At 38.6% G+C, this 25,808-nt stretch overlaps 1 protein-coding gene across 6 annotated transcripts; it reads left to right on the top strand.

Moving 5' to 3' along the window:
• Positions 1-3,180: 3,180 nt before the first annotated feature.
• On the top strand, positions 3,181-20,519 carry stat4 (signal transducer and activator of transcription 4). Of its 6 annotated transcripts, XM_010890773.5 has the most exons (23): positions 3,181-3,313; positions 3,662-3,790; positions 4,327-4,462; positions 7,787-7,885; positions 8,146-8,317; positions 10,340-10,425; positions 12,469-12,620; positions 13,001-13,159; positions 14,022-14,114; positions 14,208-14,267; positions 14,445-14,465; positions 14,746-14,839; positions 15,090-15,134; positions 16,212-16,295; positions 16,464-16,562; positions 16,678-16,813; positions 17,118-17,170; positions 17,312-17,406; positions 17,725-17,861; positions 18,027-18,221; positions 18,576-18,621; positions 18,817-18,916; positions 19,574-20,000. In XM_010890773.5, exons 2-23 carry the CDS (start codon positions 3,663-3,665, stop codon positions 19,595-19,597), a joined length of 2,214 nt encoding a protein of 737 aa, XP_010889075.1. In that variant the 5' UTR covers positions 3,181-3,313; position 3,662; the 3' UTR covers positions 19,598-20,000. The 6 variants fall into 6 exon arrangements, with proteins under 6 accessions (XP_010889075.1, XP_012993400.1, XP_019910611.1 ...); XM_013137946.4 differs by lacking the exon at positions 3,181-3,313 and having other exon boundaries at positions 3,663-3,790; positions 18,810-18,916; positions 19,574-20,519; XM_020055052.1 differs by lacking the exon at positions 3,181-3,313 and having other exon boundaries at positions 3,663-3,790; positions 15,093-15,134; positions 18,030-18,221.
• The last annotated feature ends 5,289 nt before the right edge of the window (positions 20,520-25,808 follow it).

Here is a 25,808-nt window from a genome sequence, read left to right as displayed (position 1 = left end):
TTTTATTTGAACAGCAAATCAGAAACTTACAAAGACAAATTGTAATTTATTTAGTGCATTCAATTACAGTGTATACAGTAAAAAATTGTCCTGTAGTTTGAGATAAGGCCTCCAGGGCCATACTAAAGCAAACAGTAATGTATAAGACTGTGGTATTCAAATGTCTGCCAATCCCATCAAAAACATCACAGAGAGGTGCTTACTACAGTGCCTTTGGAAAGTGTTCACACCCCTTCATGTTATCCACATTTTGTTGTGTTACAGATTACATTAAGAATTGATTACATTTTTGCTATCAATCCACAATCCCCCATAATGACAAACCAAAAACCTAGTTAATAAACGTTTATTGTACATTATATTTCCCATGTACATAAGTATTCTTCCTAGAGGTGGCCATTTGCCCAAACTTACGAAGTGGGCAAGAAGGTCAACAAGACAGGGTTACTGTGCTTGTAGATTGTGAAAATACTCTCCCTTTCTCCCTCTCCCTTTCTCCCTCTCCTGAGCTCCCTTTTTCTCCCTCTCTCTGTCTTTCTAGCCTTTTCTATCATTCTTTCTAGGGCATTTTAGGCCATCAACCTTTTCGCTGCCTACCTCTTTGATTAATGTGTAGATCAAGGTTTTCTTCATTATTATCTTTTAATAACTAATATTGCCTTGTTTCTGAGAACCAGGGGGGGGAAATGTTATTGCATATTTTAATTTTAATTTGGAATTATAACAACAGCTTATAAATGTGTTAATTGGTTAATATAGTACGTCCTCTGTTGAGGACGTCAGGATCCAGAACTTCAGAAATGTTGCCCATTTTAAAAGGATGTATAAAACAATTGTTAAGTAGCATTTCATTGCTACTGTGTTTGGATGAAATTTCATTTTTGACATAAATACCTAGCACAGCTAATAAAAAACATTCATAACATCCATTCTGCAACACCTCTACCCCACTGTATTTGTTCCATGTAATTTCACTTTAGACACTAAAAGCATCAGGTAACATGGCAGGTAAAACTCTTCATTTCTCATAACATCCATTTTAATATCCCTATTTAACAGTATACGTTTCCCCCTTAACTAGTAACATTGTAATAAACAATGAATTTTACAAATGGATCGTTGTAACTTTTAGCCTTTGACTGTGTATGTGCTTCCATGTGTCCATTAGTGTGATAGTTAGACCATTTCAAGAATGATACTCCAGAAAGCAGTTGTTTGTTTTATTAATGCAGAGGAACACATTTGACAAATCTGATGTATGTTTTCCCTGTACATCCATATCTTCTGCATTTTGATGTACTGGCTGCATCAACCATATCGGTCAGATGCCATACATCCTGATACTACCTCTGCCTCTGGAAATTCCTCATCTGAGTCACCCTTGGAGTCACCCTTACAATTTTCCTTTTTAAATAGGATGCAATAGTTGACATTCAAATGCTTTAGCAGCACAAAACTTATTTTTGTCTTAAGTACATTTGATCATTGTTGATCTGTGTACTTTGCCCTTCTTTTTTTTTTTTACTAATTTGTGGTTTGTACTAAGTCAACACATGGAGTTGTTTTAAAATGGAGATGCCCAAGATCATTTAACAATTGAATATGGAGTTTCCAAAAAGATATATACATTCAAAACTATTGGATAATACAGAAAAATTTACCTTTACTGCAACTGCAAGAAAAATTTAATATACCTAAACAGTTGGTCAATTTAAAAAACAATGTTTGAAGTGCTTATCTGACAAGGTAAAAGCATGTTTTCAGAGATTTGAGCCAATTTATTGAAAATGAAAGACTTAAGTATCTCATGTACTTACTGTATCTCATGTAATACTGTATAATACCAGAACATAGAGATTTCAAATGGGATAGGACAATACACACATTATTTGACAGTTATTAGGGAATTGTGTATAGTGTGCATCAGGAACGTGGCTAGGCCTGTTGTAGGGGGGCCTCAGCCCTAATAATCATCAGGAACACAGTTGCAAAACTGTGCGTGTTTCACAGATTCATGTTTGTTTGAGTTTGAAGTTAACGTATTGCAACATATTCTGTTCAGAGGAAAGGAGATCCGGTTGTTACATTTTTCTTTTTTAAATTATGATTAAAAAAATTATGACTTTATTCCAAGATGAACGGGCTAATGACAAAATCTGTTTTTGAAATGATTCAGAGAAATCTCGCTAAGAAGCTTTTGTAAGTTTGTCCACTGACAAAGAAATTATCAGTCTATAATTTTAATGGTAGGTTTATTTGAACAGTGAGAAAGAATAACAACAAATAAATCCAGAAAAACACATCAAAAATTGTAGGCAGCTGGGACCATAGTCACCAAGAAAACAATTGGTAACACACTACGACGTGAAGCACATGTACAGGCCCGTCTGAAATTTGCCAATGAACATCTGAATGATTCAGAGAAGAACTGGGTGAAAATACATGATGAAAATATTCCCCAGGATCTCCACCAAGAGATTGTATAGAAAAGGTGAATTGACAGTCTTCTTTCAATGATTCAGGCATGCCTATAACTCGTACCTTATTGTATCTGGAGTGGCCGCCCAAATCCAAAGCTTTAGTCAGGTCACTTGGATCTGTCATATCCTTGCATGGTCTCTTATATTTTGGCTACATGGATGTCACACAACTTTCCCATTCAGAATCCCAGGTGAAAACATGCATTTCTGCATGATTAACAGACCTGTTGACCCACCACCACAAGTTCCACCTCAACAATGTCTGAAATATACTTATAGTTGGACAACGCCCAGTTTGATTCTGCAAACATCATGGTGATGATTCTCTCCTGCAGGTTCAGGCTCTTAACAATCCAGTTGGAACTTGCATCCACTACCCTATCTTCAGGCAATATGTATGGAAATCATTTTTGGTACAGTAAGCTAGTTATGGTGTCATAGTATTGGTGTTAATTGTATCTCCATTCTCTTACGAAATAGCATTCATATATCCTTATAAATGCACTAGACGCCAACAGTAATTATGTTACGTAGCAATAAAGATGTGAAAACTACCCAGTGTGATTATATTTTATTTGTACAGTCAATGTGTTCGATGCCCCAACTAATAACTAAATACACCCCTGTAAACATTATGAATGAGCCACGGAAGGCGGGTCGAGGGAGGTGGCAATCCTTTAGGACAGCCCAACAACAGGACGAACAACATCATAAATCGAGTCGCTTGAAACGTGCAGTACAAGAGAAAAAAGGAAAAACTGCTCTGAATAACGTTCACATGACTTGTGTTCCTTGGATATTTATCAGACACCGCACCGAGTCCAAAGACACAGGTAGGCTTTCACAAACTAACTCTTCGGTCGTCAAAACGTATTTATCTGCATTCTCTCCAAAATGAAAGTAGGTAACAGCATTATAAAGCTGCTGTATAATTGGAATTGAACGTTGGACATACATGGCAGACGCTCACTAGTACACGAGGAAGCGCGACATTGCTGTTTTTGGTGTTGGAACAAGTTACATTATTAGAATTGTTATGTAAAATGGTAATAGAAACTCGAGTATACACTTTATAGTTTTATCATGTTTTTAAATATGACTGCCTGATAATAATTACTGTCAAATATGTGTAAATAATTTGGCTATTTTAATTAATTTGGGCTGTTGGCAATGTTCCGCAGCATGAGCCAATGGAAACAAATTCAACAGCTCGAGATCAAATACCTAGAGCAGGTGGACTACCTTTACGATGACAACTTCCCTATGGACATTCGGCAGGTGCTCTCCAGCTGGATTGAGAGTCAAGACTGGTGAGTTTGTGTGTGTTCGCTTGTTTGTGCAAGTGTGTTTCACCCATGTATTTGGTGTAAAACCACTGTCATAATAATAGGCACATCACGTTTCCGGAAAACATGTTCAGGAACTGAAATCCAGCACGTGGCTAACATTGAAAGGGTTTACATAAAGCATTTAATATAGCCGTGACATCTATATAAAATCAAATGGTATTTGTCACATGCTTCCTTAAGAATAGCGTGTGTATATTATAATAACACAATAATATATGCACATTATTCAGTGTCTTTATATGAACATTTGCAATATTTACACAGTTGCTGGAGTGCTGCATTAATTCGTCGTTTTAATTTACTTAACATGAAACTCATGTAGAGCATATAAGCCTATGTGCTTTCAAACGAGAGTGGGTGGGAAAAAATCTTCTTAGTTGACTTCTCAGACAATATTCACTTTCAAAAAGTTATATGTATTACTCGTCAGTGTTTGATTGAGCACCGGACCTTTTAAATCAGATACATGCTAAGCGAACGGGTGTGTGCCTTTTCAGGGATACTGCCGCAAACCATGAGTCCATGGCAACAGTTCTCCTCAACAATCTCCTATCTCAATTGGAAAGGCAATGTTCTCAGGAACAGAACTTCCTGCAAAGACACAACCTGAAGATCATCAACCAGCAGTTACAGGTGCCACAATAATCTCAGTTAAAATAGCCTACCATACACCAAACATGGTTAAAACCACACTGAATGTTGCGTAATTGCCGAACAGCCTGGATATTCAACATTGAAAACATCAAACATGCTGACACGCAACTTCCCGTAAATGTGTGTGTGTGTGTGTGTGTATTTATGTGTGTGTGGTGGGGTGTTGTTTAGTCTGTAGGCTATAGGGAACTGAAAGACCTGTTTATTAGTATGTTTAGCTTGGATGCGTGTAGATGCTCTTTGTGGATATTTGTGAGCATATTTTCACTTGTGATAATAGTTTTATGTCATTTTTTCATGAGGTCTCAGGCCAGTAAATGCTCTTCATTAATAGGAAATAGGTTATTTCGCAATATATTTGTGTTACTCTAACGGATATAGGAAAGACATACCTCAGCAGAAATGTGTGGTTTCCTCACCTCCATTTTGTGTGTGTCTTAGAGGAAATAGAATCATAAGTGAACATAGATAATTTTGGCTTTAGGTGGTGCTTAGTGACGTGAGGTTGTTATTCTTTAGGTGTGTTAAAAAATATTTTTTTCAAGCAATATTTTGTGCTGAGTCTACTTTGAACAAGAATCTTTGAGTTCCAATGTTTTTAACATCAGTCATTTTAAAATCAGTCATGGAAATGCATTTCTGCGAGGATTGCATTTTCATGGTGTTTAATTGACCCTGGCCTTTTATAAAATAAGGATGGCACTGAATGATAATAACATTCAACAAACTATGAAAAAGTGCAAATAGATGATTACTTAGTAACGGAAATGTTGATTGCAGGGCTTAATCGAAAGTTTGGAAAGATAGTGAGATTCTCTGAGGGGATTTCACTTGATCCGTTAACTACATTCAAAGGATGGTAGATTGTGGTTTTGCCGTCTTTCGGCATACAGTAGGACATATTGTTCAGCCTAACGAATGCTGTTTATTTGTGCTGCAGTCATCACTGAGATGGTATTAAAGAGCATTGCGTGGGTTTTCAGGATAGCACACTCAAATCTGTAGACATGACTATGACTAGAAGAGAAATAAGGTTTCCTATGATTACGTCAGAAATGTCCCTTATTACAGAGGAATTTACACTACAATTGTTTATTTAGATGAACAAGACTTGATTCCAGATTTGTGTTGGAGATACATTTTTCATGGTGTAAACAGATGAAAAACAGGAAACATGGGACACTTTTTTGACTGATACTCTCAGTAGCTACTGAGGTCTAAAGACAACGTAATGCTCAATGTATATTTAACTGGAATGATGGATGACGTACAAAGTCTGAGTCTGTAGCCAAAGTCCTAGCCATCTCCACAAAGAGAATCAGAAAAAAAAAGATTAAAAACTCAACAAAACATTTCTTCTATTAGCGTCAACAGCACTTGTTTGACCATGGTAGCATGTTATTTACCAGGTAAACTGCATTGTCGGTGGGTTTATACGCCTTCCAGGTGAGTGGTTTGGCCAAAGCACTGCAAGTGTATGTAGTGTATTTTTAACCTTATGTCTCAGCAAGAGTAACTTGTTGCTAGTTTGAATCCAAAACATTTTTTGTTGTGTATGGGGAGTGGTTGAGTAAAAATGACAACACAGTGAAGTTCAGATTCTTCAAGAAAGTACAGTGTCTCACAAAACTTCCACTTTCCAACATTCTAAGGTGACAGTAGCACAGACATAAGCCACCCTGTCTCTGCACATAATTTTTGCTTTGAAGCACCTCATTTAGAAACATACACTTTGTAAATTTATTTTAATTCACGTTTATTTTTTAAAAGTTGACCAATTACAAATATACTGTAAAAGTTATTTGGACAGTAACACTTTTGTTTTCCTGGCTGTAGCCCAACATTTGGATTTGAAAGACAAAGTGCGGGTTGATAGTTGTCATTTGAGTATTTACTACGTTCTGTCTTTAATCCTCACATTTTAAGGTGTCAAAATATTTGGACAGATTAAAATTTTGTGAATGTACACTACTGTTCAAAAGTTTAGGATCACTTAGACATTTCCTCATTTTCCATGAAAAACATAAAATGAGTTTGAATCGGAAATATAGCTAAATGAATGGGAAATATAGTAATTGGCAAGGTTAGAAATTAAGGTTGTTTATTGAAATGTGTCCTTAAAACATTGCTTTCGTCAAAGAATCTTCCATTTGCAGAAATTAGAGCCCTGCAGGCCATTGGCATTATAGTTGTCAATATGTTGAGGTAATCTGAAGAGATTTCACCACATGCTTCCTGAAGCACCTCCCGCAAATTGGATTGGCTTGATTGGCACTTTTTACATACCATCTGTCAATCTGCTCCCACAACAGCTCAATTGGGTTGAGACCCGGTGGCTGTGCTGGTCACTCCGTTATAGACAGAATACCTGCTGACTGCTTCTTCCCTCATTAGTTTTTGCATAGCTTGGAGCTGTGCTTTGGGTCATTGTATTGTTGTGGAAGGAAATTGGCTCCAATCAAACAAAGGCCACCTTCCTTCTTCAAGATCCCTTTTACCCTTTACAAATCTCCCATTTTGCCACCACCAAAGTACCCCCAGACCATAACATTGCCTCCAACATGTTTGACAGATAGCATCAAGCACTCCTCCAGCATTTTTAATTTGGTCTGCATCTCACAACTGTTCTTCTTTGTTATCCAAACACCTCAAACTATCCATAACACTTTTTTCCAATCTTCCACTTTCCACTGTCTGTGTTCTTTTGCCATCTTAATCTTTTCTTTTTGTTGGCCAGTCTGAGATGGGGCTTTTTCTTGCAACTCTGCCTAGTAGGCCAGCATCCCAAAAATTGCCTGTTTACTGTTGAAGTTGAGGATGTTGTTTTGCAAATACTATTTAATGAAACTGGATGTAATCAAACCCACAATTGCTGATGCTCCAGAACTAATCTAAAGAATTTCAGTTTTATTGCTTCTTTAATCAGCACAACAGTTTTCAGCTGTGCTAATATATTTCTAAAAGGGCTTTCTAATGATCAATTAGCCTTTTAAAATTATTAACATGGATTAGCAAACACAACGTGCCATTGGCACACTGGACTGATGGTTGCTGTTCCTGAAAACATTGCCTGTCCTCTCTATACCTGTGTAGATATTCAATTAAAATCAGCCGTTTCCAGCTAATGGCAATTTACAACATCAGTATTTCTGATCAATTTGATGTTATTTTTATGGACAAAAATATGCTTTTCTTTCAAAAACAAGGGCATTTCTAAATGACCCCAAACTCTGTATTGTATGTGTATCAGAACGCATGCATTTGTCTGTGGTTTCATATAGTATATCCATGTTCTTTTTTCAGCTGAAGTACAAAGCCAGTCCTCTGCACATGGCCGGGGTCATCGCCACCTGTCTCAGGGAGGAGCGTCGTATTATCTCTACTGCCAGCATTCAGGAACAGGTGTGTGTTACTAAGCATTGCACAATCAGGAAACTCCTGTGGTTTTCTTTTTGACTGTATTCTTTCAAATTCCTTAGGCACTCACAGGTAGTGTATAAAAGAAAGGAAAGCTGTGTGTGCAACATCCAGGTCTAACAATACCTATGGAATCCACAGTAAAACCTGACAAATCATTTCCCACATGAGTAAAGTCTGACTGTAGGGTTTAGGTTACATATTCATGTCTTGTGGTTTACTTCACCTGGATGTGTTCTTGACAGGGCCCATTGGAGAAGTCCATGCAGAATCCAGTGGCCTTTGAGAGACAAAAGAATTTGGATAACAGGGTGGCTGTGATCAGGAGTAGAGTGCAGATGATGGACCAGGCGGTTAAACATCTGGAGGACATGCAAGACGACTTTGACTTCCGCTACAAAACTCTTCAGTCTCGTGGTTAGTCATAGGTCAAACTATGATCCATATTCAGCCCCTACTCCTACGAAGTTCCTAGATGTTTTCATAACTGTAAATCATTATGTATATTCAACTAATTACAAATGTAGCTGTAGTTATTGGATAAATATTGATAACACCTAAAGCAGGTAGGTAAAGTGCACCAAGATTACCAGAAATTGAATCAGCACATCTGTGACCCAGTCAAAAAGAAAACTATATCACAAGCTTCACAATCCTGGAATTTGGCCAACATACCATTAGCTCTGGAAATATTTGGACGCTGACACAATTTCCATACTTTTTGCTCTATGTGGTGCCACCACAATGGATTTGAAATGAAACAACCAAGATGCAATTGAAGTGCAGACTTTCAGCTTTAATTCAACTGGTTGAACAAAATTATCATATGAAATATTTAGAAATTGCAACCATTTTCATACAGAGTCCCCTTATTTCAGGGCCTCAAATGTAAGTGGACAAATTAACACAATCATAAATAAAATGTTCATTTTTAATACTTTGTCAAGAATCCTTTGCAGGCAATGACTGTTTGAAGTCTGGTACACATGGACATCACGTGTGGCCATAAGCCTATTGGCCGGTTGAATTCGGGCCTTTTATAGAGTGTGTGGACATGTCCTAAACAAATGATTGACAGGAATTTAAAAAAAAATTAATTGACCTCAATCAAAAAGGCTTACAGCACCTGGTATTCCCAGGCGGTCTCCCATCCAAGTACTAACCGGGCCCGACCCTGCTTAGCTTACAAACGCTAGGTTTCCTCCTTTGTGATTCTTTGCCCGGGCAGCTGCCTTCAGTTGTTGTTTTTTCGTCGGTCTTTCTGCCTTAAGTTTTGTCTTCAGGCAAGTGAAATGCATGCTCGATCAGTTTGAGATCAGGTGATTGACTCAGCCAGTGCATAACATTCCACTTCTTTGCCTTAAAAAACTCCTTTTGCAGTATGTTTTGTGTCACTGTCCATCTGTAAAGTGAAGTGCCGTCCAATCAACTCCGCTGAATTTGGCTAAATCTGAGCAGACAGTACATCGGGGAGAACAAGTATTTGTTACACTGCCGATTTTGCAGGTTTTCCTACTTACAAAGCATGTAGAGGTCTGTAATATTTATCATAGGTACACTTCAACTGTGAGAGTTGAATAAAAATCCAGAAAATCTCATTGTATGATTTTTAATTAAATAATCCATTTAATTTTATTGCATGACATAAGCCTGCGCATGTCCATGTCCCTCATCCTTTTTAGGTCCTTGTTATTTGTCTATTGTTAAGTATTACCATTCTTTAGTCCATCACCTTTACAATCCCATTGTGTCTTTGTATAAACTCATCATTGCCTTGAATTACTAACCACCATGCATCTCCACTATGGTTCCTCAAACAACAAAACAGTCACCCAGTATGTTTTATTCCTTAAGAGTGAAGGGTGATCTAGAGTGCCCTACAGAATTATTGTTTAAAATAGGTTAGAAAAATTTCTTGTTCACTTTATTTTTTTAAATATACTTTCCAGAAGAAACCCTCTACTGTCTTGTTGGCAAGAATGGGGTGTCTTATTGTAGTTTTGGTGAATTCAGTTCAGCCAATGTCTGCAATTCTCCAACTGTGATCCTTAGACAATTGTGTGGGAGCGGAGTACACTTAGGTGCTCTTCCTTACAGGTTCATCACAGCTTTAGTTGCTTTAAACCTCATAATTATTGCACTAATATTGGAGATGGGTATTTTCAAGCATGTAGACCTTTTATATAGCCTAATTTAAGGGACTGAGAACTTGCAAGACTAATTAGGGAGGTTATAAGGAAACAAGACAAATATGAAGAGACTAAGGACACAAGTGAAATCAATGAAAATATGAAGGGATGAGAAACTGAACATAGAAACAGAATAACCACAATGTGAACACAACAAACATAGAAATATAGCAACCGGCAGGGCACAGGCCGTGCCAGGCTGTTTCATGTTTTTCTCTACTATGGTGCTATATTTGTTTGTGTCCCTCAGATCCGGCAGACAGGAACACCGACGTGATGAAACAGGAAGTGACTCGACTGCAGGAGATGCTCAACAACCTGGACTTTAAAAGGAAGGTGTGTGAACATGGTTACATACACTCACCTATAGGATTATTAGGAACACCTGTTCAATTTCTCATTAATGCAATTTTCTAATCAACCAATCACATGGCAGTTGCTTCAATGCATTTATGGGTGTGGTCCTGGTCAAGACAATCTCCTGAACTCCAAACTGAATGTCAGAATGGGAAGGAAAGGTGATTTAAGCAATTTTGAGCGTGGCATGGTTGTTGGTGCCAGACGGGCTGGTCTGAGTATTTCACAATCTGCTCAGTTACTGGGATTTTCACGCACAACCATTTCTAGGATTTACAAAGAATGGTGTGAAAAGGGAAAAACATACAGTATGCGGCAGTCCTGTGGGCGAAAATGCCTTGTTGATGCTAGAGGTCAGAGGAGAATGGGCCGACTGATTCAAGCTGATAGAAGAGCAACTTTGACTGTAATAACCACTCGTTACAACCGAGGTATGCAGCAAAGCATTTGTGAAGCCACAACCCGCACAACCTTGAGGCGGATGGGCTACAACAGCAGAAGACCCCACCGGGTACCACTCATCTCCACTACAAATAGGAAAAAGAGGCTACAATTTGCACGAGCTCACCAAAATTGGACAGTTAAAGACTGGAAGAATGTTGCCTGGTCTGATGAGTCTCGATTTCTGTTGAGACATTCAGATGGTAGAGTCAGACTTTGGCGTAAACAGAATGTTACCACTGTGCAGGCTGGTGGTGGTGGTGTAATGGTGTGGGGGATGTTTTCTTGGCACACTTTAGGCTCCTTAGTGCCAATTGGGCATCGTTTAAATGCCATACGGCCTACCTGAGCATTGTTTCTGACCATGTCCATCCCTTTATGACCACCATGTACCCATCCTCTGATGGCTACTTCCAGCAGGATAATGCACCATGTCACAAAGCTCGAATCATTTCAAATTGGTTTCTTGAACATGACAATGAGTTCACTGTACTGAAATGGCCCTCACAGTCACCAGATCTCAACCCAATAGAGCATCTTTGGGATGTGGTGGAACGGGAGCTTCGTGCCCTGGATGTGCATCCCACAAATCTCCATCAACTGCAAGATGCTATCCTATCAATATGGGCCAACATTTCTAAAGAATGCTTTCAGCACCTTGTTGAATCAATGCCACGTAGAATTAAGGCAGTTCTGAAGGCGAAAGGGGGTCAAACACAGTATTAGTATGGTGTTCCTAATAATCCTTTAGGTGTGTGTATATTTGATAAGCCAGCTACCAACTATTTATATCACTTGAACAACAGCTGTTACTTCATTCTACGTGTGCCATGTAAACAGAAGCCTCAATCTGAGCTGCTTTATCAGTGGGTTATCTAACTAGAGCCATGTTTTCTGCCCTGTGATTTATAACCCCTAGGTACATTTGCAGTCGCAAATCTAAAACTTTAGTTTGTTTGTTTATTTTGAAGCCGCCATTACTTATCCTGGGGAAACCAGAAAAACATGAATAACTAAAGAGACCACAGGTGAAGAGAACCCTGGTGGTATGCCTTGTGGGGTATGTTTAAGTATCTGAGCTTTATGTTATCTGATAATGTTGACAATTAGGATGGTTCATTACCGTGATCTTTTTCATAAAAACCCCGATCAGAAGCCTGACATACGAATTAGTAGTACAAGTGGAGTACCCTAACCTATAGGCGCGCTGACCGTGAGTACTTAACTTGTTCTCTGAAAATGCCATGATTGGACGGCTTAGTGCTCACAAAGGGTGCTTTATGATTGTTTATGTTTCATTAATGTCATTTTTTTTACTTTTACATTGACAAGTAATTTTGCACACTTCTGAGGTTTGCCATTTATCCTTTACCTATTCACTGAACTGATTGACAACAATAAAAGTATATATTAATATTCACTGTGAAAATGGGCTAGTTGAAACCTTTTCTTTTTTTGTGATGAACAATAGGATGATAAATGATTAAATGATACTTGCATCAGTCAGTGCATATAGTACATATTCATAGTCAACTAAGCCCCACAGGATCAACATTGAAAGTTTTTTTTCCTGCTTCACAGGACAGTCTGTCTAAGATGAGGGACGTGATAAAGGAGATTGATGCTCTGGTAGTCTCCCAGCTCAACCCAGAGCTAATGGAGTGGAAACGCAAGCAGCAGATTAACTGTATAGGCGGTCCGATGCTCACTGGATTGGAACAACTCCAGAACTGGTAACACATACTATAGATGCACAAACATATTGTTATCCACTGATGACTACCTTGCTCGAAAGCAACAACTTCTTGAAATGTAATCTGAACTGTAATTTTAAGACCAAGAAAATATATTTTAAAAAATAGCTTCTGAAGTTTCATAATTATTTTCCGGCTGTTTTTACACAGACAACAACAGCACATACAGTACACATGCATGCACACAAGAACTCAGCTATTCCTTTTTCTTTAAAGGTCATACTTTTTTTAAAGCAATTTATTTTATCATACATTGTACTACACATAACATAGACTTATTCAGAAGAACACAATAAAACCAACATAACTTAACGTCCAAGTTTAAATCCTTTTAAGTTATGCAAATCTCTCCTTCTAAGGTTTACTCTGACAGCCCAAAGCCTGTTCCAGATGAAACGTCAACTGGACAAAATGGGGGAGCTTATCCTGAAGGTGACCTATGAGAGCGACCCCATCCCCCTGCAGAGACCGCAGATGGAAGAGCAGGTTAAATACCTACTCTACCACCTCATCAGAAGGTAGGCTATACAACACCATCTACCACATACAAAAAGGTGGTTACTTACAGAAAACCACACAACTGTAGTAAAACCCCTTAAACCAATCAAGATCTTTTTACCTACACAGATAATATTATTCTGAGAAACTCTATAATATTGGAGCTACTTTCCTTAGAATTGTATGTTGGATATCCCTTTTTGCTGGCTTGCATATTTATGTGGCCCCGTATAGCTCCCCTGCAAGAGCATGGTACAGGGTTGTGGGCTAGATTCCCATAGGGACAAATACAAAACATGTAAGAAAATATATACACTCACTGCTATAAGTCACTGTTAAAGAGCATCTTTGAAATGAAAAGGAAATATGTGTCAGGTCCTTTGGAATCCAGCCACAATGAGGAAATTCAACAACTTTAAATTACCTAGTGCAACCTTGCATTGAGAATGACTGCCAGTGTAGGGATGATTGAATATTTTGAAAATCTAAATCAAACTTAAACAGCCATATAGGAAACTTTTGTAAATGTCCAAATAATAACATGTTGGATTCCCCTAGATTAATGAATTAAAATGTACATACAGAAAAATGAACTTGCATACATACAACTCACTGTGAGCAAACAGCAAACGCATTTGTTAAATGTCTTGGCCTTCTAGGTTTTACCCAACTGACTTCTGATAATTGGTGCAGTTAGCCTTTTTTTGTACAGTGTACACAATGATTGTCCAGAACATAAAGAATAAATGAAAAGGAATTGGACATCTTGTTGACTGTGAAATGGATTGGAGACTGTTAAGGTTCCTTAATGCAAATCTACTGTAGATGAACTGCTTTTTACGCTATTATACATCATTGTCAACTGTGGTGTGATGTTCACAGCTCCTTTGTGGTGGAAAAGCAGCCTTGTATGCCAACCCACCCCCAGAAGCCTCTCATTATCAAGACTGGAGTGCAGTTCACCACCAAAGTCAGGTATTAGTACTAAGATTCAACATTCACACACACACAGTTTTGTAGAGTTTATGTACATCCTAAATGTATTTCTGTCTCTACCCTTCTGCCTAGATTGCTAGTTAAACTCCCAGAAGTGGATTATCAACTGAAAGTGAAGACAATATTTGACAAGTGAGTTTTAGACATCCACAAAAGCATTTCAATCTCTGTCTCGAATCGGTTAAACTTTTGAGTGAACAAGTAGACACTTTTTGGAAGCCCTATTGCTTTTATTGACTTTCATAAGCAAGGTAACACTACATTGCTCTGTAATCTTGCTGTGTTTTATATTCTCTTCCATGTGTATAGGGACCTTCCCCCTGGCAGAGTGTAAGTACCAATCAATGTGGGCTTTTCTGTGGGATTTCCTGTTATTGTTATTTAGGCCAATATCAAAGCATTTCAAGTGGCATGTGGGTGGGAGTGAGGGAGAAATAGGACCAATATGAGAAGCCATGTTGTATTTTCCCTCCGATGACACCGTATACAATAAACCCCCTTTTCACTGACTGGAATTGTATTTTAAGTTGCTTCCACCTTTTCTTTACTTTATCATGCATGGTAAAGTCAGACGAGTAACTATGGCTTTGCCCCCATACTTTCCATTCAGAAATCGTCAGTTTTTCATCCTGACTACTAACACCAAAGTAATGGACGTGGAGGAATCATCCAATGGCTGTCTATCTGTGGAATTCAGACACTTGGTAACCTCTTAACTCACTGACCCTATGCTCACTAACACAATAACCTTTTAATAATAACTAAACCTCAGTCTGTTAATTCACAGGTTTGTTTAAACATTTTAGTGGTTGGCTCCATGTAATGGTGGTTACAAGGGGGCTTACTGAAAGATGTTGGACAGTGTATTTCAATGTTGGACAGCGTATTTCTTATGTACATTAATATCTGTTTTGTAATGGATATTTATTATTAATTACTATGAGTCTTCTTCAGCAGCTGAAAGAGAAGAAATATGTGAATGGAACCAAGGTGAACGAGGTGAGGGATTTGACAGTTAAATAATCCTTTCTGTTTTCATGTGAATGACGGATATAAAGAACTCTGCGATTGCTACATGTTTATTTTACACACATTTAAAGCAAGAAGACAGTACAAGCTCATAGGCATAAAAATATCCCCCACCTTTCCTTCACAGCATTCCCCGACGTGTGTTAAAGCTTGACCTTTAGAAAAGTTTCACCTTTAAAAACTTGACCTATCGCCGTTGTTAATCTTTAGAATTTCTTTGAGAAACTACAGACTGACGAATAGATGAATTCTGCTCAAATAGAGATTGTTTGATTAGATGTAATTAAATACTAAGAGGCTAACAATTTTTTTTAAATTATAATCTTTATAATAATATGTTTTTGATTAGGGGTAAATCTTTGGTTTTAGTTTGGTAATATATTTTATTTTAAGAACAAACCACAAAAGCGTCACCTTCCTAAAAAAAACAAGCATTTGCTTTCTTAAAACAGTAGAGGGCAACATGTTCAAGCATTTATCATAATTTTTCTCTCAATTTTAAGTTTTTCATATAAAAAACATCTGCAGGATAGGCAAACAAAATGAGTGAATCAAATGGCACTCAGGAAAAGAAAAAGCAAGAATTACACCTAGCAAGAATTACAAATACACCTCCCAAATAGAATGCTCCCTTGCCCCAAACTTGGCCCCCAGTGAGTCCCCCCCCCACATCATGCAGTCAAACAGACTTTTTGCCCCCCCCCACAAAATGTTGAGTGTTTTTTTTAGTATTTTTACAGATGGCACCATAATATCTCTTTCTTGTACAACAATAACATGTACTTCTTTTGAATAAGATATACAACAGAGATGTACTTTTCAATAACTTGTATTATATTATTCTAACTTCTTGTTAACTTGGCCCCCAAAAAACTCACATTACGTACAGATTACCTAATTCCTTCTTTGTATATAGTTCCCTTGGGGTTTTCCCATTCCTGTTATGAAATAATGCTATTTATTGCAAGATACGTGTTATGCAAAAAAAAAAAAAGGGTTAAGACAAAAAAACATTTTAGTAAAATATGTGTGTTGTGCTGGTCCCAGGGTCCTCTCTCCGTGACGGAGGAGCTCCACTCCCTCAGCTTCGAAGCCCAGTTCAACATACTGGGCATCAATATTGACCTGGAGGTCAGTCATTTTAGATACATTTACTCCCATATCCTTTAGATGACACACAAACCTATATTTTCTTACAATGCTTCACACACACTTCCTGGCAAACACGGTCAGAATGTATGGCATTGTATACTGTGTGTGTGTAAATGTATTTGTGTATGTGTCTATCTCTCTCTGCAGACATGCTCCTTTCCTCTTGTCGTGATATCCAATGTCAGCCAACTGCCTGGAGGATGGGCCTCTGTAATGTGGTACAATCTGCTAACGGATGAACCCAAGGTGTGATGGAAACAAGCCCTCACACGCGTACACATTTGCGGGCCCCATTCTTTTTTCCAGTTGTTTTACACTACCATCTTTTTAGTTGTTCTTGTTCAACCCTCTTACACTCTAGAACTTGGGCTTCTTTGCCAATCCCCCGCGAGCCAGTTGGGGCCAGCTCTCTGAGGTATTGAGTTGGCAGTTCTCCACCTTCGCTGGACGGGGCCTCAACAGAGAGCAGCTGCACATGTTGGGAGAGAAGCTATTGGGTATGGGGGCTCAGTGGATTACTTTTCATGAGAGTATTGGAACATTATTGCCATACAAACACCAGTTATTTAGACAGGTGATGAGGAAGAACACTCTCGCTAAAGTATTTTCCAAGTATTCCAAATTTGGAGGACGTTGGGGGAAAAGGAATAGTGGGAATGTTGAGTCTTGTTTTCTCAATGTCTGTGTGAAGTAATGTCATCTAGTTAGTTGATTAGTACCTTGTGACAATGGCTGATGGAAAAAGGGCTTTATAAATACATTTGATTGATTCAATTTGATTAATAAGTCTGCCTTCTGTAGGTCACCAAGCTTCCCACAGTGAATCTCAGGTGTCCTGGTCAAAGTTCTGCAAGGTTGGTCTTTAGTATGCGCTTCTGGCAGCATTTTCCTTCTTGGAATTGGACACACATGCACGCGCATGCACACGCACACACACACACTATATGTATTCATGTAAATCCTATATTTTGTCCCATTCGTTTGTATTTTTACAGGAAAACATACCTGGGAAGCCTTTCAGTTTCTGGATGTGGTTGGATTCCATCCTAGAGCTCATCAAGAAGCACCTGCTTCCCATCTGGAACGACAAGTGAGAGACTTAGGCCTGTACAGAAACAGCCCATATAAACTAGCACCTACAGCCAAGCCTATTCCCCACCCCCTAGATCTGAACACATTGGATACCTGCAAGCAATATCACTCCTGACAGATCTACTCAAGTGCCTAGGCAGGAGGATCTAGGACAGGGATAATTACTGTTTCCCTGCACCCCATTACAGACACTATTTGGTTTATTAGTTCAAGTTCACGTCATTTTGTTTAAATCAGGAAATTGCATCATTATGTTCAGGACCATTTGAATGGGTTTGAAGACTAAAGTGTAACAGGTGGTGTTTATCTTGTTCAGCTGCATCATGGGATTTGTAAGTAAGGAAACCGAGAGATCCCTGCTGAAGGATAGGGAGCCTGGGACCTTCCTGCTACGCTTCAGTGAGAGCCATCTTGGCGGGATCACGTTCACGTGGGTGGAGCAGTCAGAAAATGGTGAGGCCTTGCTTGTCTGTCTGATTATTTTACATAGGCTATATAGAACTTTCGCCTCTGCTCTTGAGCCAAAATTTATTTCATACAGAGACTTTTTCTAAACTTTGATGTAAACAATCTGCAAATATCTAACTCTGATTGGTTGTTTGGTTTTGTTTGTGTTAGCAGGAGAAGCCAAGTTAATCTCGGTGGAGCCATACACAAAATCCCGTCTCAGTGCCCTCCCATTCGCTGACATCATCCGTGACTACAAGGTTTTCGCAAATGGGGAAGCCCCGGAGAACCCCCTCAAGTTCCTCTACCCTGACATTCCCAAAAATGAGGCCTTTGGCCGGCATTACAACAGTCAGCAGAGCAAAGGCAAGATGTAACTGACAATAATAGAGTTGATCAACAGTTCCTAACCTGTTTAATACAGTAGGTCACCAAATCACTGTCAGAATCTCTTGAAGACCACCATCCATTCACAGATGTTTTTAACTGAAACTATTTTGCAGCTCAGATGTATTCTGCAGCTTCCATTTTTGTCATTAAAAGTAAAAGATAAAATCCCTAATAAACATATGTGGCAAAATGCATCAAATTAGACCATTAATACTTCCAACAGTTAAATAGGCCTATACCCAGCGACACAAAGAAGGGTTGATATTGTCAATAATTTGAGTGGTGGTTTATGAAAATGCTCATAATATTTTTTGGTTTATCTTCTTGTAGTCTTTCCATACATACCATCTATGCTGATCCCCATCTCTACTTTGCAGTGAGTATCACAGTTTGTATCAGTTACTGTCCGTGCACACCAGATGTTGAATCCTTCTAAGATGTGTGTCTTAAACGGACCCTTTCTAGTCTTTATTAGGCTGTGTTAGGCATCCGTTTCTATAGTCCAAACCATTGCCATGGCTTGGAAATGATACCATCTTATACCATCTTACTTTCTCTCTACTGCCGCCAGTGCCACACCTCCCCCCTGCTCCTCCCCAGAGCCTCCCATGTCCCCTGGGATGTTTGATATGCTCACCCAGCACCTTAGCCCCTTGGAGATTGAGACTGCTGTGAGTACAGTAAACCTAAACAGACACACTGCAGCTAGCCAAGATCCATACTGTAGACCTATCTACCAGGTTTTGGGGCAATAACATTTGATTTTGTTTTCATTCTGAAACTAAAGCAAACCCCAATTAAACATTTTGTAATTAAAAAACATTAGGATAATTGTAATTGCCATTTTAGTGTACTTCCTGGATGTACTGGAAATGAAATGTACCCCAACCCTGCTATCTACCATAGTACTAGTCAACTATATAATTTCAGAGACACAGTTGGCTCTCTCAGCTGGTAGGTGTCTCACAATTACAATAATGCTACAGTATACCAAAAGTATGCCATGATAAAAAGGAATTTCTACCTGTAGAATGCATCGCAATGGTATGAGTTGGCTGTATTGGGATACACTACAGCATGGCACTGAAACACATATGAACTAGGTTCAAAGCCTTAGCTGACTGAGCCTTTGCTCTGTTCTTTGTATTTAAAAAGCCTATTTAAATGATGTGCCTTTGTACTATTACAACTAGGGCCATAAGTCATTGTTAAATAAATCAGGTGCCAGGAAAACTCTTCGTTGTTCTCTTTTGAAATTGGACCGAACCGTCTGGAACTCCCTTTGTCTTTTTGATGCATTGTCTGACAAATATTTTCATTTTTTACAGATGAGTTCTCCATACTCTGAGTAGCACAAGATGACCTGCAGAATATGCAAAGTATCTCATTTCTCCTACAGTGTCAACTAAGGGTCCTCTAAACAGAAGAAATCTCTGATTACAATACACAGCTTTGACATGAATAGAAATGTATTATATAATGTAATAAGCTTAATGTAGACATTACAACTCGTACTGTATCATAAATTGGCATCTTAATTGTGACATGCTAACATCCAGACTGTTGCTTTCTGTTTGTGTCTAAGCACAAGTAATGTTAGTTTTGACATTAGACTATATTGTCTTAAGCCCCAATATCAAGAACCAAGTTTTGTATAAAGAATAAATGTTTATTATCACATTGTTGTATTTTCATTTGCCAATTCAACATTTCCACACAGTACCTTTCTCCATTATTAAAGTAATCTTAAGAGTATTTTACTAGTGAACTAAAGAAGTCTAGATTGAGTCTCTAAGCCTGCATGGTGAAATCTGTCTCCCTAAGGAATTTGTTTTCAGGTTTTTAATTCTGTATTTCTGTAGGCAGTCATGATTATGATCCATGGTCAACGAACACCCTGACATGTAAGATGTTGCACAGATCAATTAAGCACTTTATTTGTTTTGTCCTATTTGGAACTTATGTTGAATTAATCGTTAAACATTAAGTCCTCCCTGTTTCCAAAAAGGTTGGGAGGCTGTGAGGTTCTGTTTTCCGTTTTTGCCGTTGTCTCTGAATGTTCCCCGTTCTGTTTGGTTTTCGTCCTTTGTTCTTGATTGTAGCTTGTACTACTGTCGTTATTTTTTTTCACCTGTCTTGTTATCTCCTTATTTAGCCTGTCCCATTCAGCCCTTGTCGAGTCATTGAGAGTGTTTCAGCCTGCCTTATCTTCCTGTTGTTTTGTTGTTTTTTCGCCTGCCCTCGTCTTGTCATTAAACCCTCATTGTTCGTTGACTTCGCGCCTGGCGTCCTATGTTCCCTAATTGTGACAGACGCTGCGTAGAATGCAAATACAAGCCGAATCAGTATACTTGACTGAAAATACCCTGCTCAAAAAAGTTAAGGGAACACTTATATCACACATCGGATCTCGATGACCGAAATATATATAAAAGATCAGAATCGTTACTGTACTTGGTGCAATTCATTGAGAGCAAAATTATGTAACAATGGTCAATGGAAAACAAAATCGCCAACCGATTGAGGGCTGGATTCAGACTCACCCCGATAATCATAGTATAACTGGTATCACAGTTTCATCTTGCTTGAAATTCATCATGACAACTCATGAAGTGGATCAGTAGGGCAATGGCGGAGTGTAGCTTTCTCTCCTACAGGTGCTAACCTTAGCATACTCCTGATGAGTGGCGGATGGTGCCCTGGGGGATCTCCTCCCAGACCTGGAGAGCATGTGTCGCTACACGGTGTTGTCGGATGCACTGATACATAACATTCCAGAGGTTCTCAATTGTATTCAGGTCTGGGGAACTTGAGGGCCAGTCAATGTCACCAATGCCTTTGTCATCCAGGAACTGTCTACACACTCTGGACACATGAGCCCTGGCATTGTCCTGCACCAGGAGGAAACCAGGGCCCACTGCACCAGCACAAGGTCTGACAATAGGTCTGAGGATTCCATCCCGATACCTAACAGCAGTCGGGGCACTGTTGGCTTGCATGTGGAGGTCTTTGCGACCCTGCAAAGATATGCCTCCCAAGACTAACACTGACCCACTGCCAAACCGGTCATGCTGGATGATGTTGCAGGCAGCACAATGTTCACAATGGCGTCTCCAGACTCTTTCACGTCTGTCACGTGATCAGGGTGAACCTGCTCTCATCTTTGAAGAGAACAGGGTGCCAATGACAGATGTGGCAATTCTGGTGTTCTCTGGCAAATGCCAATCAAGCTGCATTGTGCTGGGCTGTAAGCACAGGTCCCACTAAAGGACATCGGACCCTCATGCCTGGGCAGAAACATGCAAACATTTTGTAGGGCTCTGGCAGTGCTCCTCCTGTTCCTCCTTGCACAAAGGAGCAGATACAAGTCCTGCTGCTGGGTTGATGCCCTTCTACGGCCCTGTCCAGCTCTCCTTGTGTAATGGCCCGTCTCCAGGAATCTCCTCCATGCTCTTGAGACTGTACTAGGAGATAAAGCAAACCTTCTAACATAAACTGGAGAAGAATCATTCAGGAAGGATATGGAGAGAGCAATTGTCTGTGGGCCACCAACCATTCCTTTGTAGGGGTTGTTTTGCTGTTGCTTCTCCAGTGCCCCTGTTGTCACTTTCATTTGTGTTCCCTTAATTTCTTTGAGCAGTGTAGTACAAAGACAACATATCAATTGTTGAAACCTAGAAATGTTATTGATTTTGGAAAAACAATTTGATTCCAGCAACACGTCTCAAAAAAGTTGTGACGGGCTTGTTTACCACTGTGTTGCATCACCTCTTTTAACAACACTCAGTAAGCATTTGGGAACTGAGGTAACCAACTGCTGTAGTGTTGAAGGTGAAATGTTTTCCCATTCTTGCTTGTTATAGGATTTCAGTTACTCAACATGTTGGGGTCTCTCCTTGGTCATATTTTTCAATTCATAATGCGCTAAATGTTTTCAATGCATGACTGGTCTGTCCCATTGCAGTGATGTCCACTACAGAATTGTGTCTGTTTTAAATGCAGTACCTCCTGAGGGCCCGAAGATCACGGCCATCCAATATTGGTTAATGACCTTGTCTCTTGCTTACTGAGATTTCTCCAGATCGGCTGAATCTTTTAATGGTATTATATACTGTAGGTGATTAGATCCCCAAACAACTTTGCAATTTTACATTGAGAAACATTATTCTTAAATTGCAGCAAAATTTGCCTATGCAGTCTTTCACAGAGTGCTGAACTCCTCCACATCCTCACTTCAGACAGATCCATCCTCAATAGAATGATCTTTTAATTCCCAATCTTGTTACTGACCGGTTGCTAACTGACCTAATCATTTCTGTGATATTCCACCAGGTTTAGTTTTTTAGCATTACACAACTTTTCCAGTATTTTGTAGCCTCTGTCTGAACTTTTCTGAAACTGTTGCTGGCATCAGGGACATCACTAGAAAATCATGGATGGAGGGGCTAAGCCACGTTTTGGGGGTTCTGGCCATACTCCCCAAAACATATTTTCATCATGTATTTTTATAGTAATACAGAAGAAGTAAAAAAAAAAGTGGGCCCCTCGTTTGAACGAGTTAGCCAAAAAAATAAAGTAGCCTAGGCAAAAAAAAAAGTTAATTACTTTTTTTCAATTATTTTTTTCATAATTTTTTTTTTACTAAGTTGTTCGAACGAAATACTAAGACGTTAAGTCAGTACAGTGAGCAATCGGCTTAATAGTAGCACGTTGGCATAAGTTGAGGACGCATCAAGTGTGCCATGACATTTTTCTCAAATTATATAACATTGTATGTAATACAAAACAGGATTGTCCAATAAATATTCAATCCTGGCAACATTACAAGGAATACAAGTTGTAGTCTTGTTTAAGTGCTTAAGTTGAACTTCCTGCATTGTAAAAAGAGAACGAGTTGTTCACTAGTTGTGACCAATAGCAGCTAGTATACTAATTCACAGCCTAACAACCCTCCTATTCAAAACGAACGTACCGCCGCTCTTATATAAACTGAGCTCACGTCTCTATAAAACAAATATTTTTTGGACCTTGATCGAAGAACCGGGACTAATATGGAAACACCGGGACAAACATTACTGAATCAAATAGGACGGTTATTTTACCCGGAGCCATTATGTATAACAATTGGAGTCTATCCATGTATTCTTTCGTATTTTTTCTATGTTTGTAGTCAAAGTAGCCCATCCATCATCACCAGATAATAGGCTGGTCTATGCAGATTAATAACCACTGTATTAGCCTAACACAAATCCCTATAAAAAATTTTTTGTAATGGCCATTTGATTGTTTTGTAGGCTAGTTCACAATAATCAGGAATGAACAGTGTCACTTGTGTACATGATAAACACGTTACTGTTAGGCCATCTATATGCATTTGCAAGGCTATAATTCGTCTTTTCTTTTCCAATAAATGTTTTTTTATTTAAATTACTTAGCAGAACTGAGCTTAGGCTAGGACTGGGCTATGGCGAATATTACATAACTGCCTGATCGCAATTATAAACGATAACGATCTTCTTGCACAATATTTTGATTCCAAAATCATGTTTCCAATCTGAATAAGGAATTTTAGTCAATTGTTAGATACGTCTCAACAAATAACACACAAATTATGTCCTTTCCACAGGAGGTCTACTTTTTGTGCTCTGCGCAAAGTTATGGGCTCTGATCATTTACTGAAACTCGTTTGATTTTTAATTTCAGTATGTATAAACCTAGAAGGCCTATATAATTGTTTTGCAATGCACCCTAATGTAGCCTAATTGGATTATTATTGGACACTTTTCAGTTGCTTATTTGTCGCATAAACTCCGATGAAACGAGAATAACAATCAGAGTGTCTAAAATATGTTTGGCTAAAATTGTCAGTCAAATTAAGTCATTTCCAACCATATTTTCTAATTAGATAATGCCCATTAAAATGTATGAATAGCATATAAATACATGTTGTCCCACTGCATATTACGTTTTGTTTAGTCACGCCACCAAACACTCAGTAAGGTCTTACTGTAAGAGCGAGCGGAGGCTCGCTTTTTTCTAAGCAACATAACATATAGGTCACACAATATTAGGCTATTTAATATGCTTTTAATCTATTTATTTATTTATTTGGCATATTGCCCACCGGACATTTTGGCCGTTGATATTTTGATTTGCAGGACAACAACACATGATACCGCTGTCATTTGCAGGCTAACGTAAACCCTGACACACACACATTCACATGCACACACACGCATTCTGACTAATCGATATTACCAAAACGTTGCGCCATCTGGTGGCAAAATAAGACATTTATTTGCGCCACCTGGTGACAGATTAAGAGGCTTACAGCTTTAAATAATAAAAAATGGCGAATAGTGGGTCTGGCAGAAACTCGGGCAGATTATCTTTAAATTCGCTTGTAATATCCACCAGAACTGTTTTATTTTAAGCTTCCTATTACGTACCTACATATGGTAATAGCCAGCGAAGTTTTTGTCTGTGCTGAACCTCAGGCATAATGTGTTCAGACTGTTACGGGTGTAGCCCGCGTCTCTAACCACTACGCTATTTAGAGAGGAGTCAGTCACTCAGGGACGGACTGATGTACTCACTCATTCATTAAGATATATTTTCTCTTCTAGGACGGCTCCGTTTACGCGGTCCGGCAAAAATGTTTTAACCTACATACATTTATACAAAAAATGTCGGTGGGCTAGCTGAAAGGTTATATGGATTAGCAAAACGCACTGTTGCTTTCCAGTGCTATTACATTTTGAACTTGAGAGGATTTACTTCTCCGACCACTAGAAACGTGATTTAGGTTCAAAGCATCAAACTCAACCGAACATGCTGCCAAATTAACACGATTCAATAGAATTTATATACAATTTGTAAGGAGTTTACAAAAAAAAATCACGTAGACAATATATTGACTGATATATTGATTTATTTAGGGGGGCTAATTCATATTTGGCTGGCATAAAATACAAAGTGGGCATATATTTTTCTAGAAACAATGAAAGTCTAGTTTCAACATTTGATATGTTGTCTTTGTACTATTTTCTATTGAATATGGGTTTAAATGAATGGCACAACATTACGTTTTGTTTTAATCTACATTTTATACAGCGTCCCACCTTTTTTGGAAACGGGGTTATAGTAAGGACTCATTTTCAGTTAAATGTTGCAATCTAAAGATTTATGGCAAACCAATAATTTTTTGGTCGTGGTCTTTGGAATGAGAACATTTCCTTTTTCAATTTCCTTTTTTTCAAGATTATTTCCTGAATAACGCAATTGTAGAATTGATTGGACGTACCCACTTTTGCATCATTCTCAGCATCAACCTACTACAGTGTTGTTTGTATTAACATCTTTACTAAAATTGTAGTGAAATATTTGTATATATATTGTATATATATTGTATATGTGGACTGTACATTATTATGTTACTGCATGTTTTGTTTTCCCTAAAAGGCGTAGAGGTTACATGTATGTTACCCCCGGCAGTGTTTGTGTCTAGTTTATAACAACCACTGGCTCAAAACAGCTGTTGAGCAGTTAAATAACTGCCTATAC

Source organism: Esox lucius, chromosome 16, assembly GCF_011004845.1.
Source record: "Esox lucius isolate fEsoLuc1 chromosome 16, fEsoLuc1.pri, whole genome shotgun sequence".
In the NCBI taxonomy this organism is placed as follows: Eukaryota; Metazoa; Chordata; class Actinopteri; order Esociformes; family Esocidae; genus Esox; species Esox lucius.
This window is presented reverse-complemented; position numbering and strand designations above follow the sequence as displayed.

What these genes read in the sequence shown, in the direction of transcription:
- stat4 (XM_010890773.5), top strand. Translation starts at nt 3,663, where the DNA reads ATGAGCCAATGGAAACAAATTCAACAGCTCGAGATCAAATACCTAGAG. An exon ending in CTCTACCACCTCATCAGAAG is followed by an intron (nt 13,160 to 14,021) that starts GTAGGCTATACA and finishes TGATGTTCACAG; the next exon opens with CTCCTTTGTGGTGGAAAAGC. An exon ending in ATGGAACCAAGGTGAACGAG is followed by an intron (nt 15,135 to 16,211) that starts GTGAGGGATTTG and finishes TGCTGGTCCCAG; the next exon opens with GGTCCTCTCTCCGTGACGGA.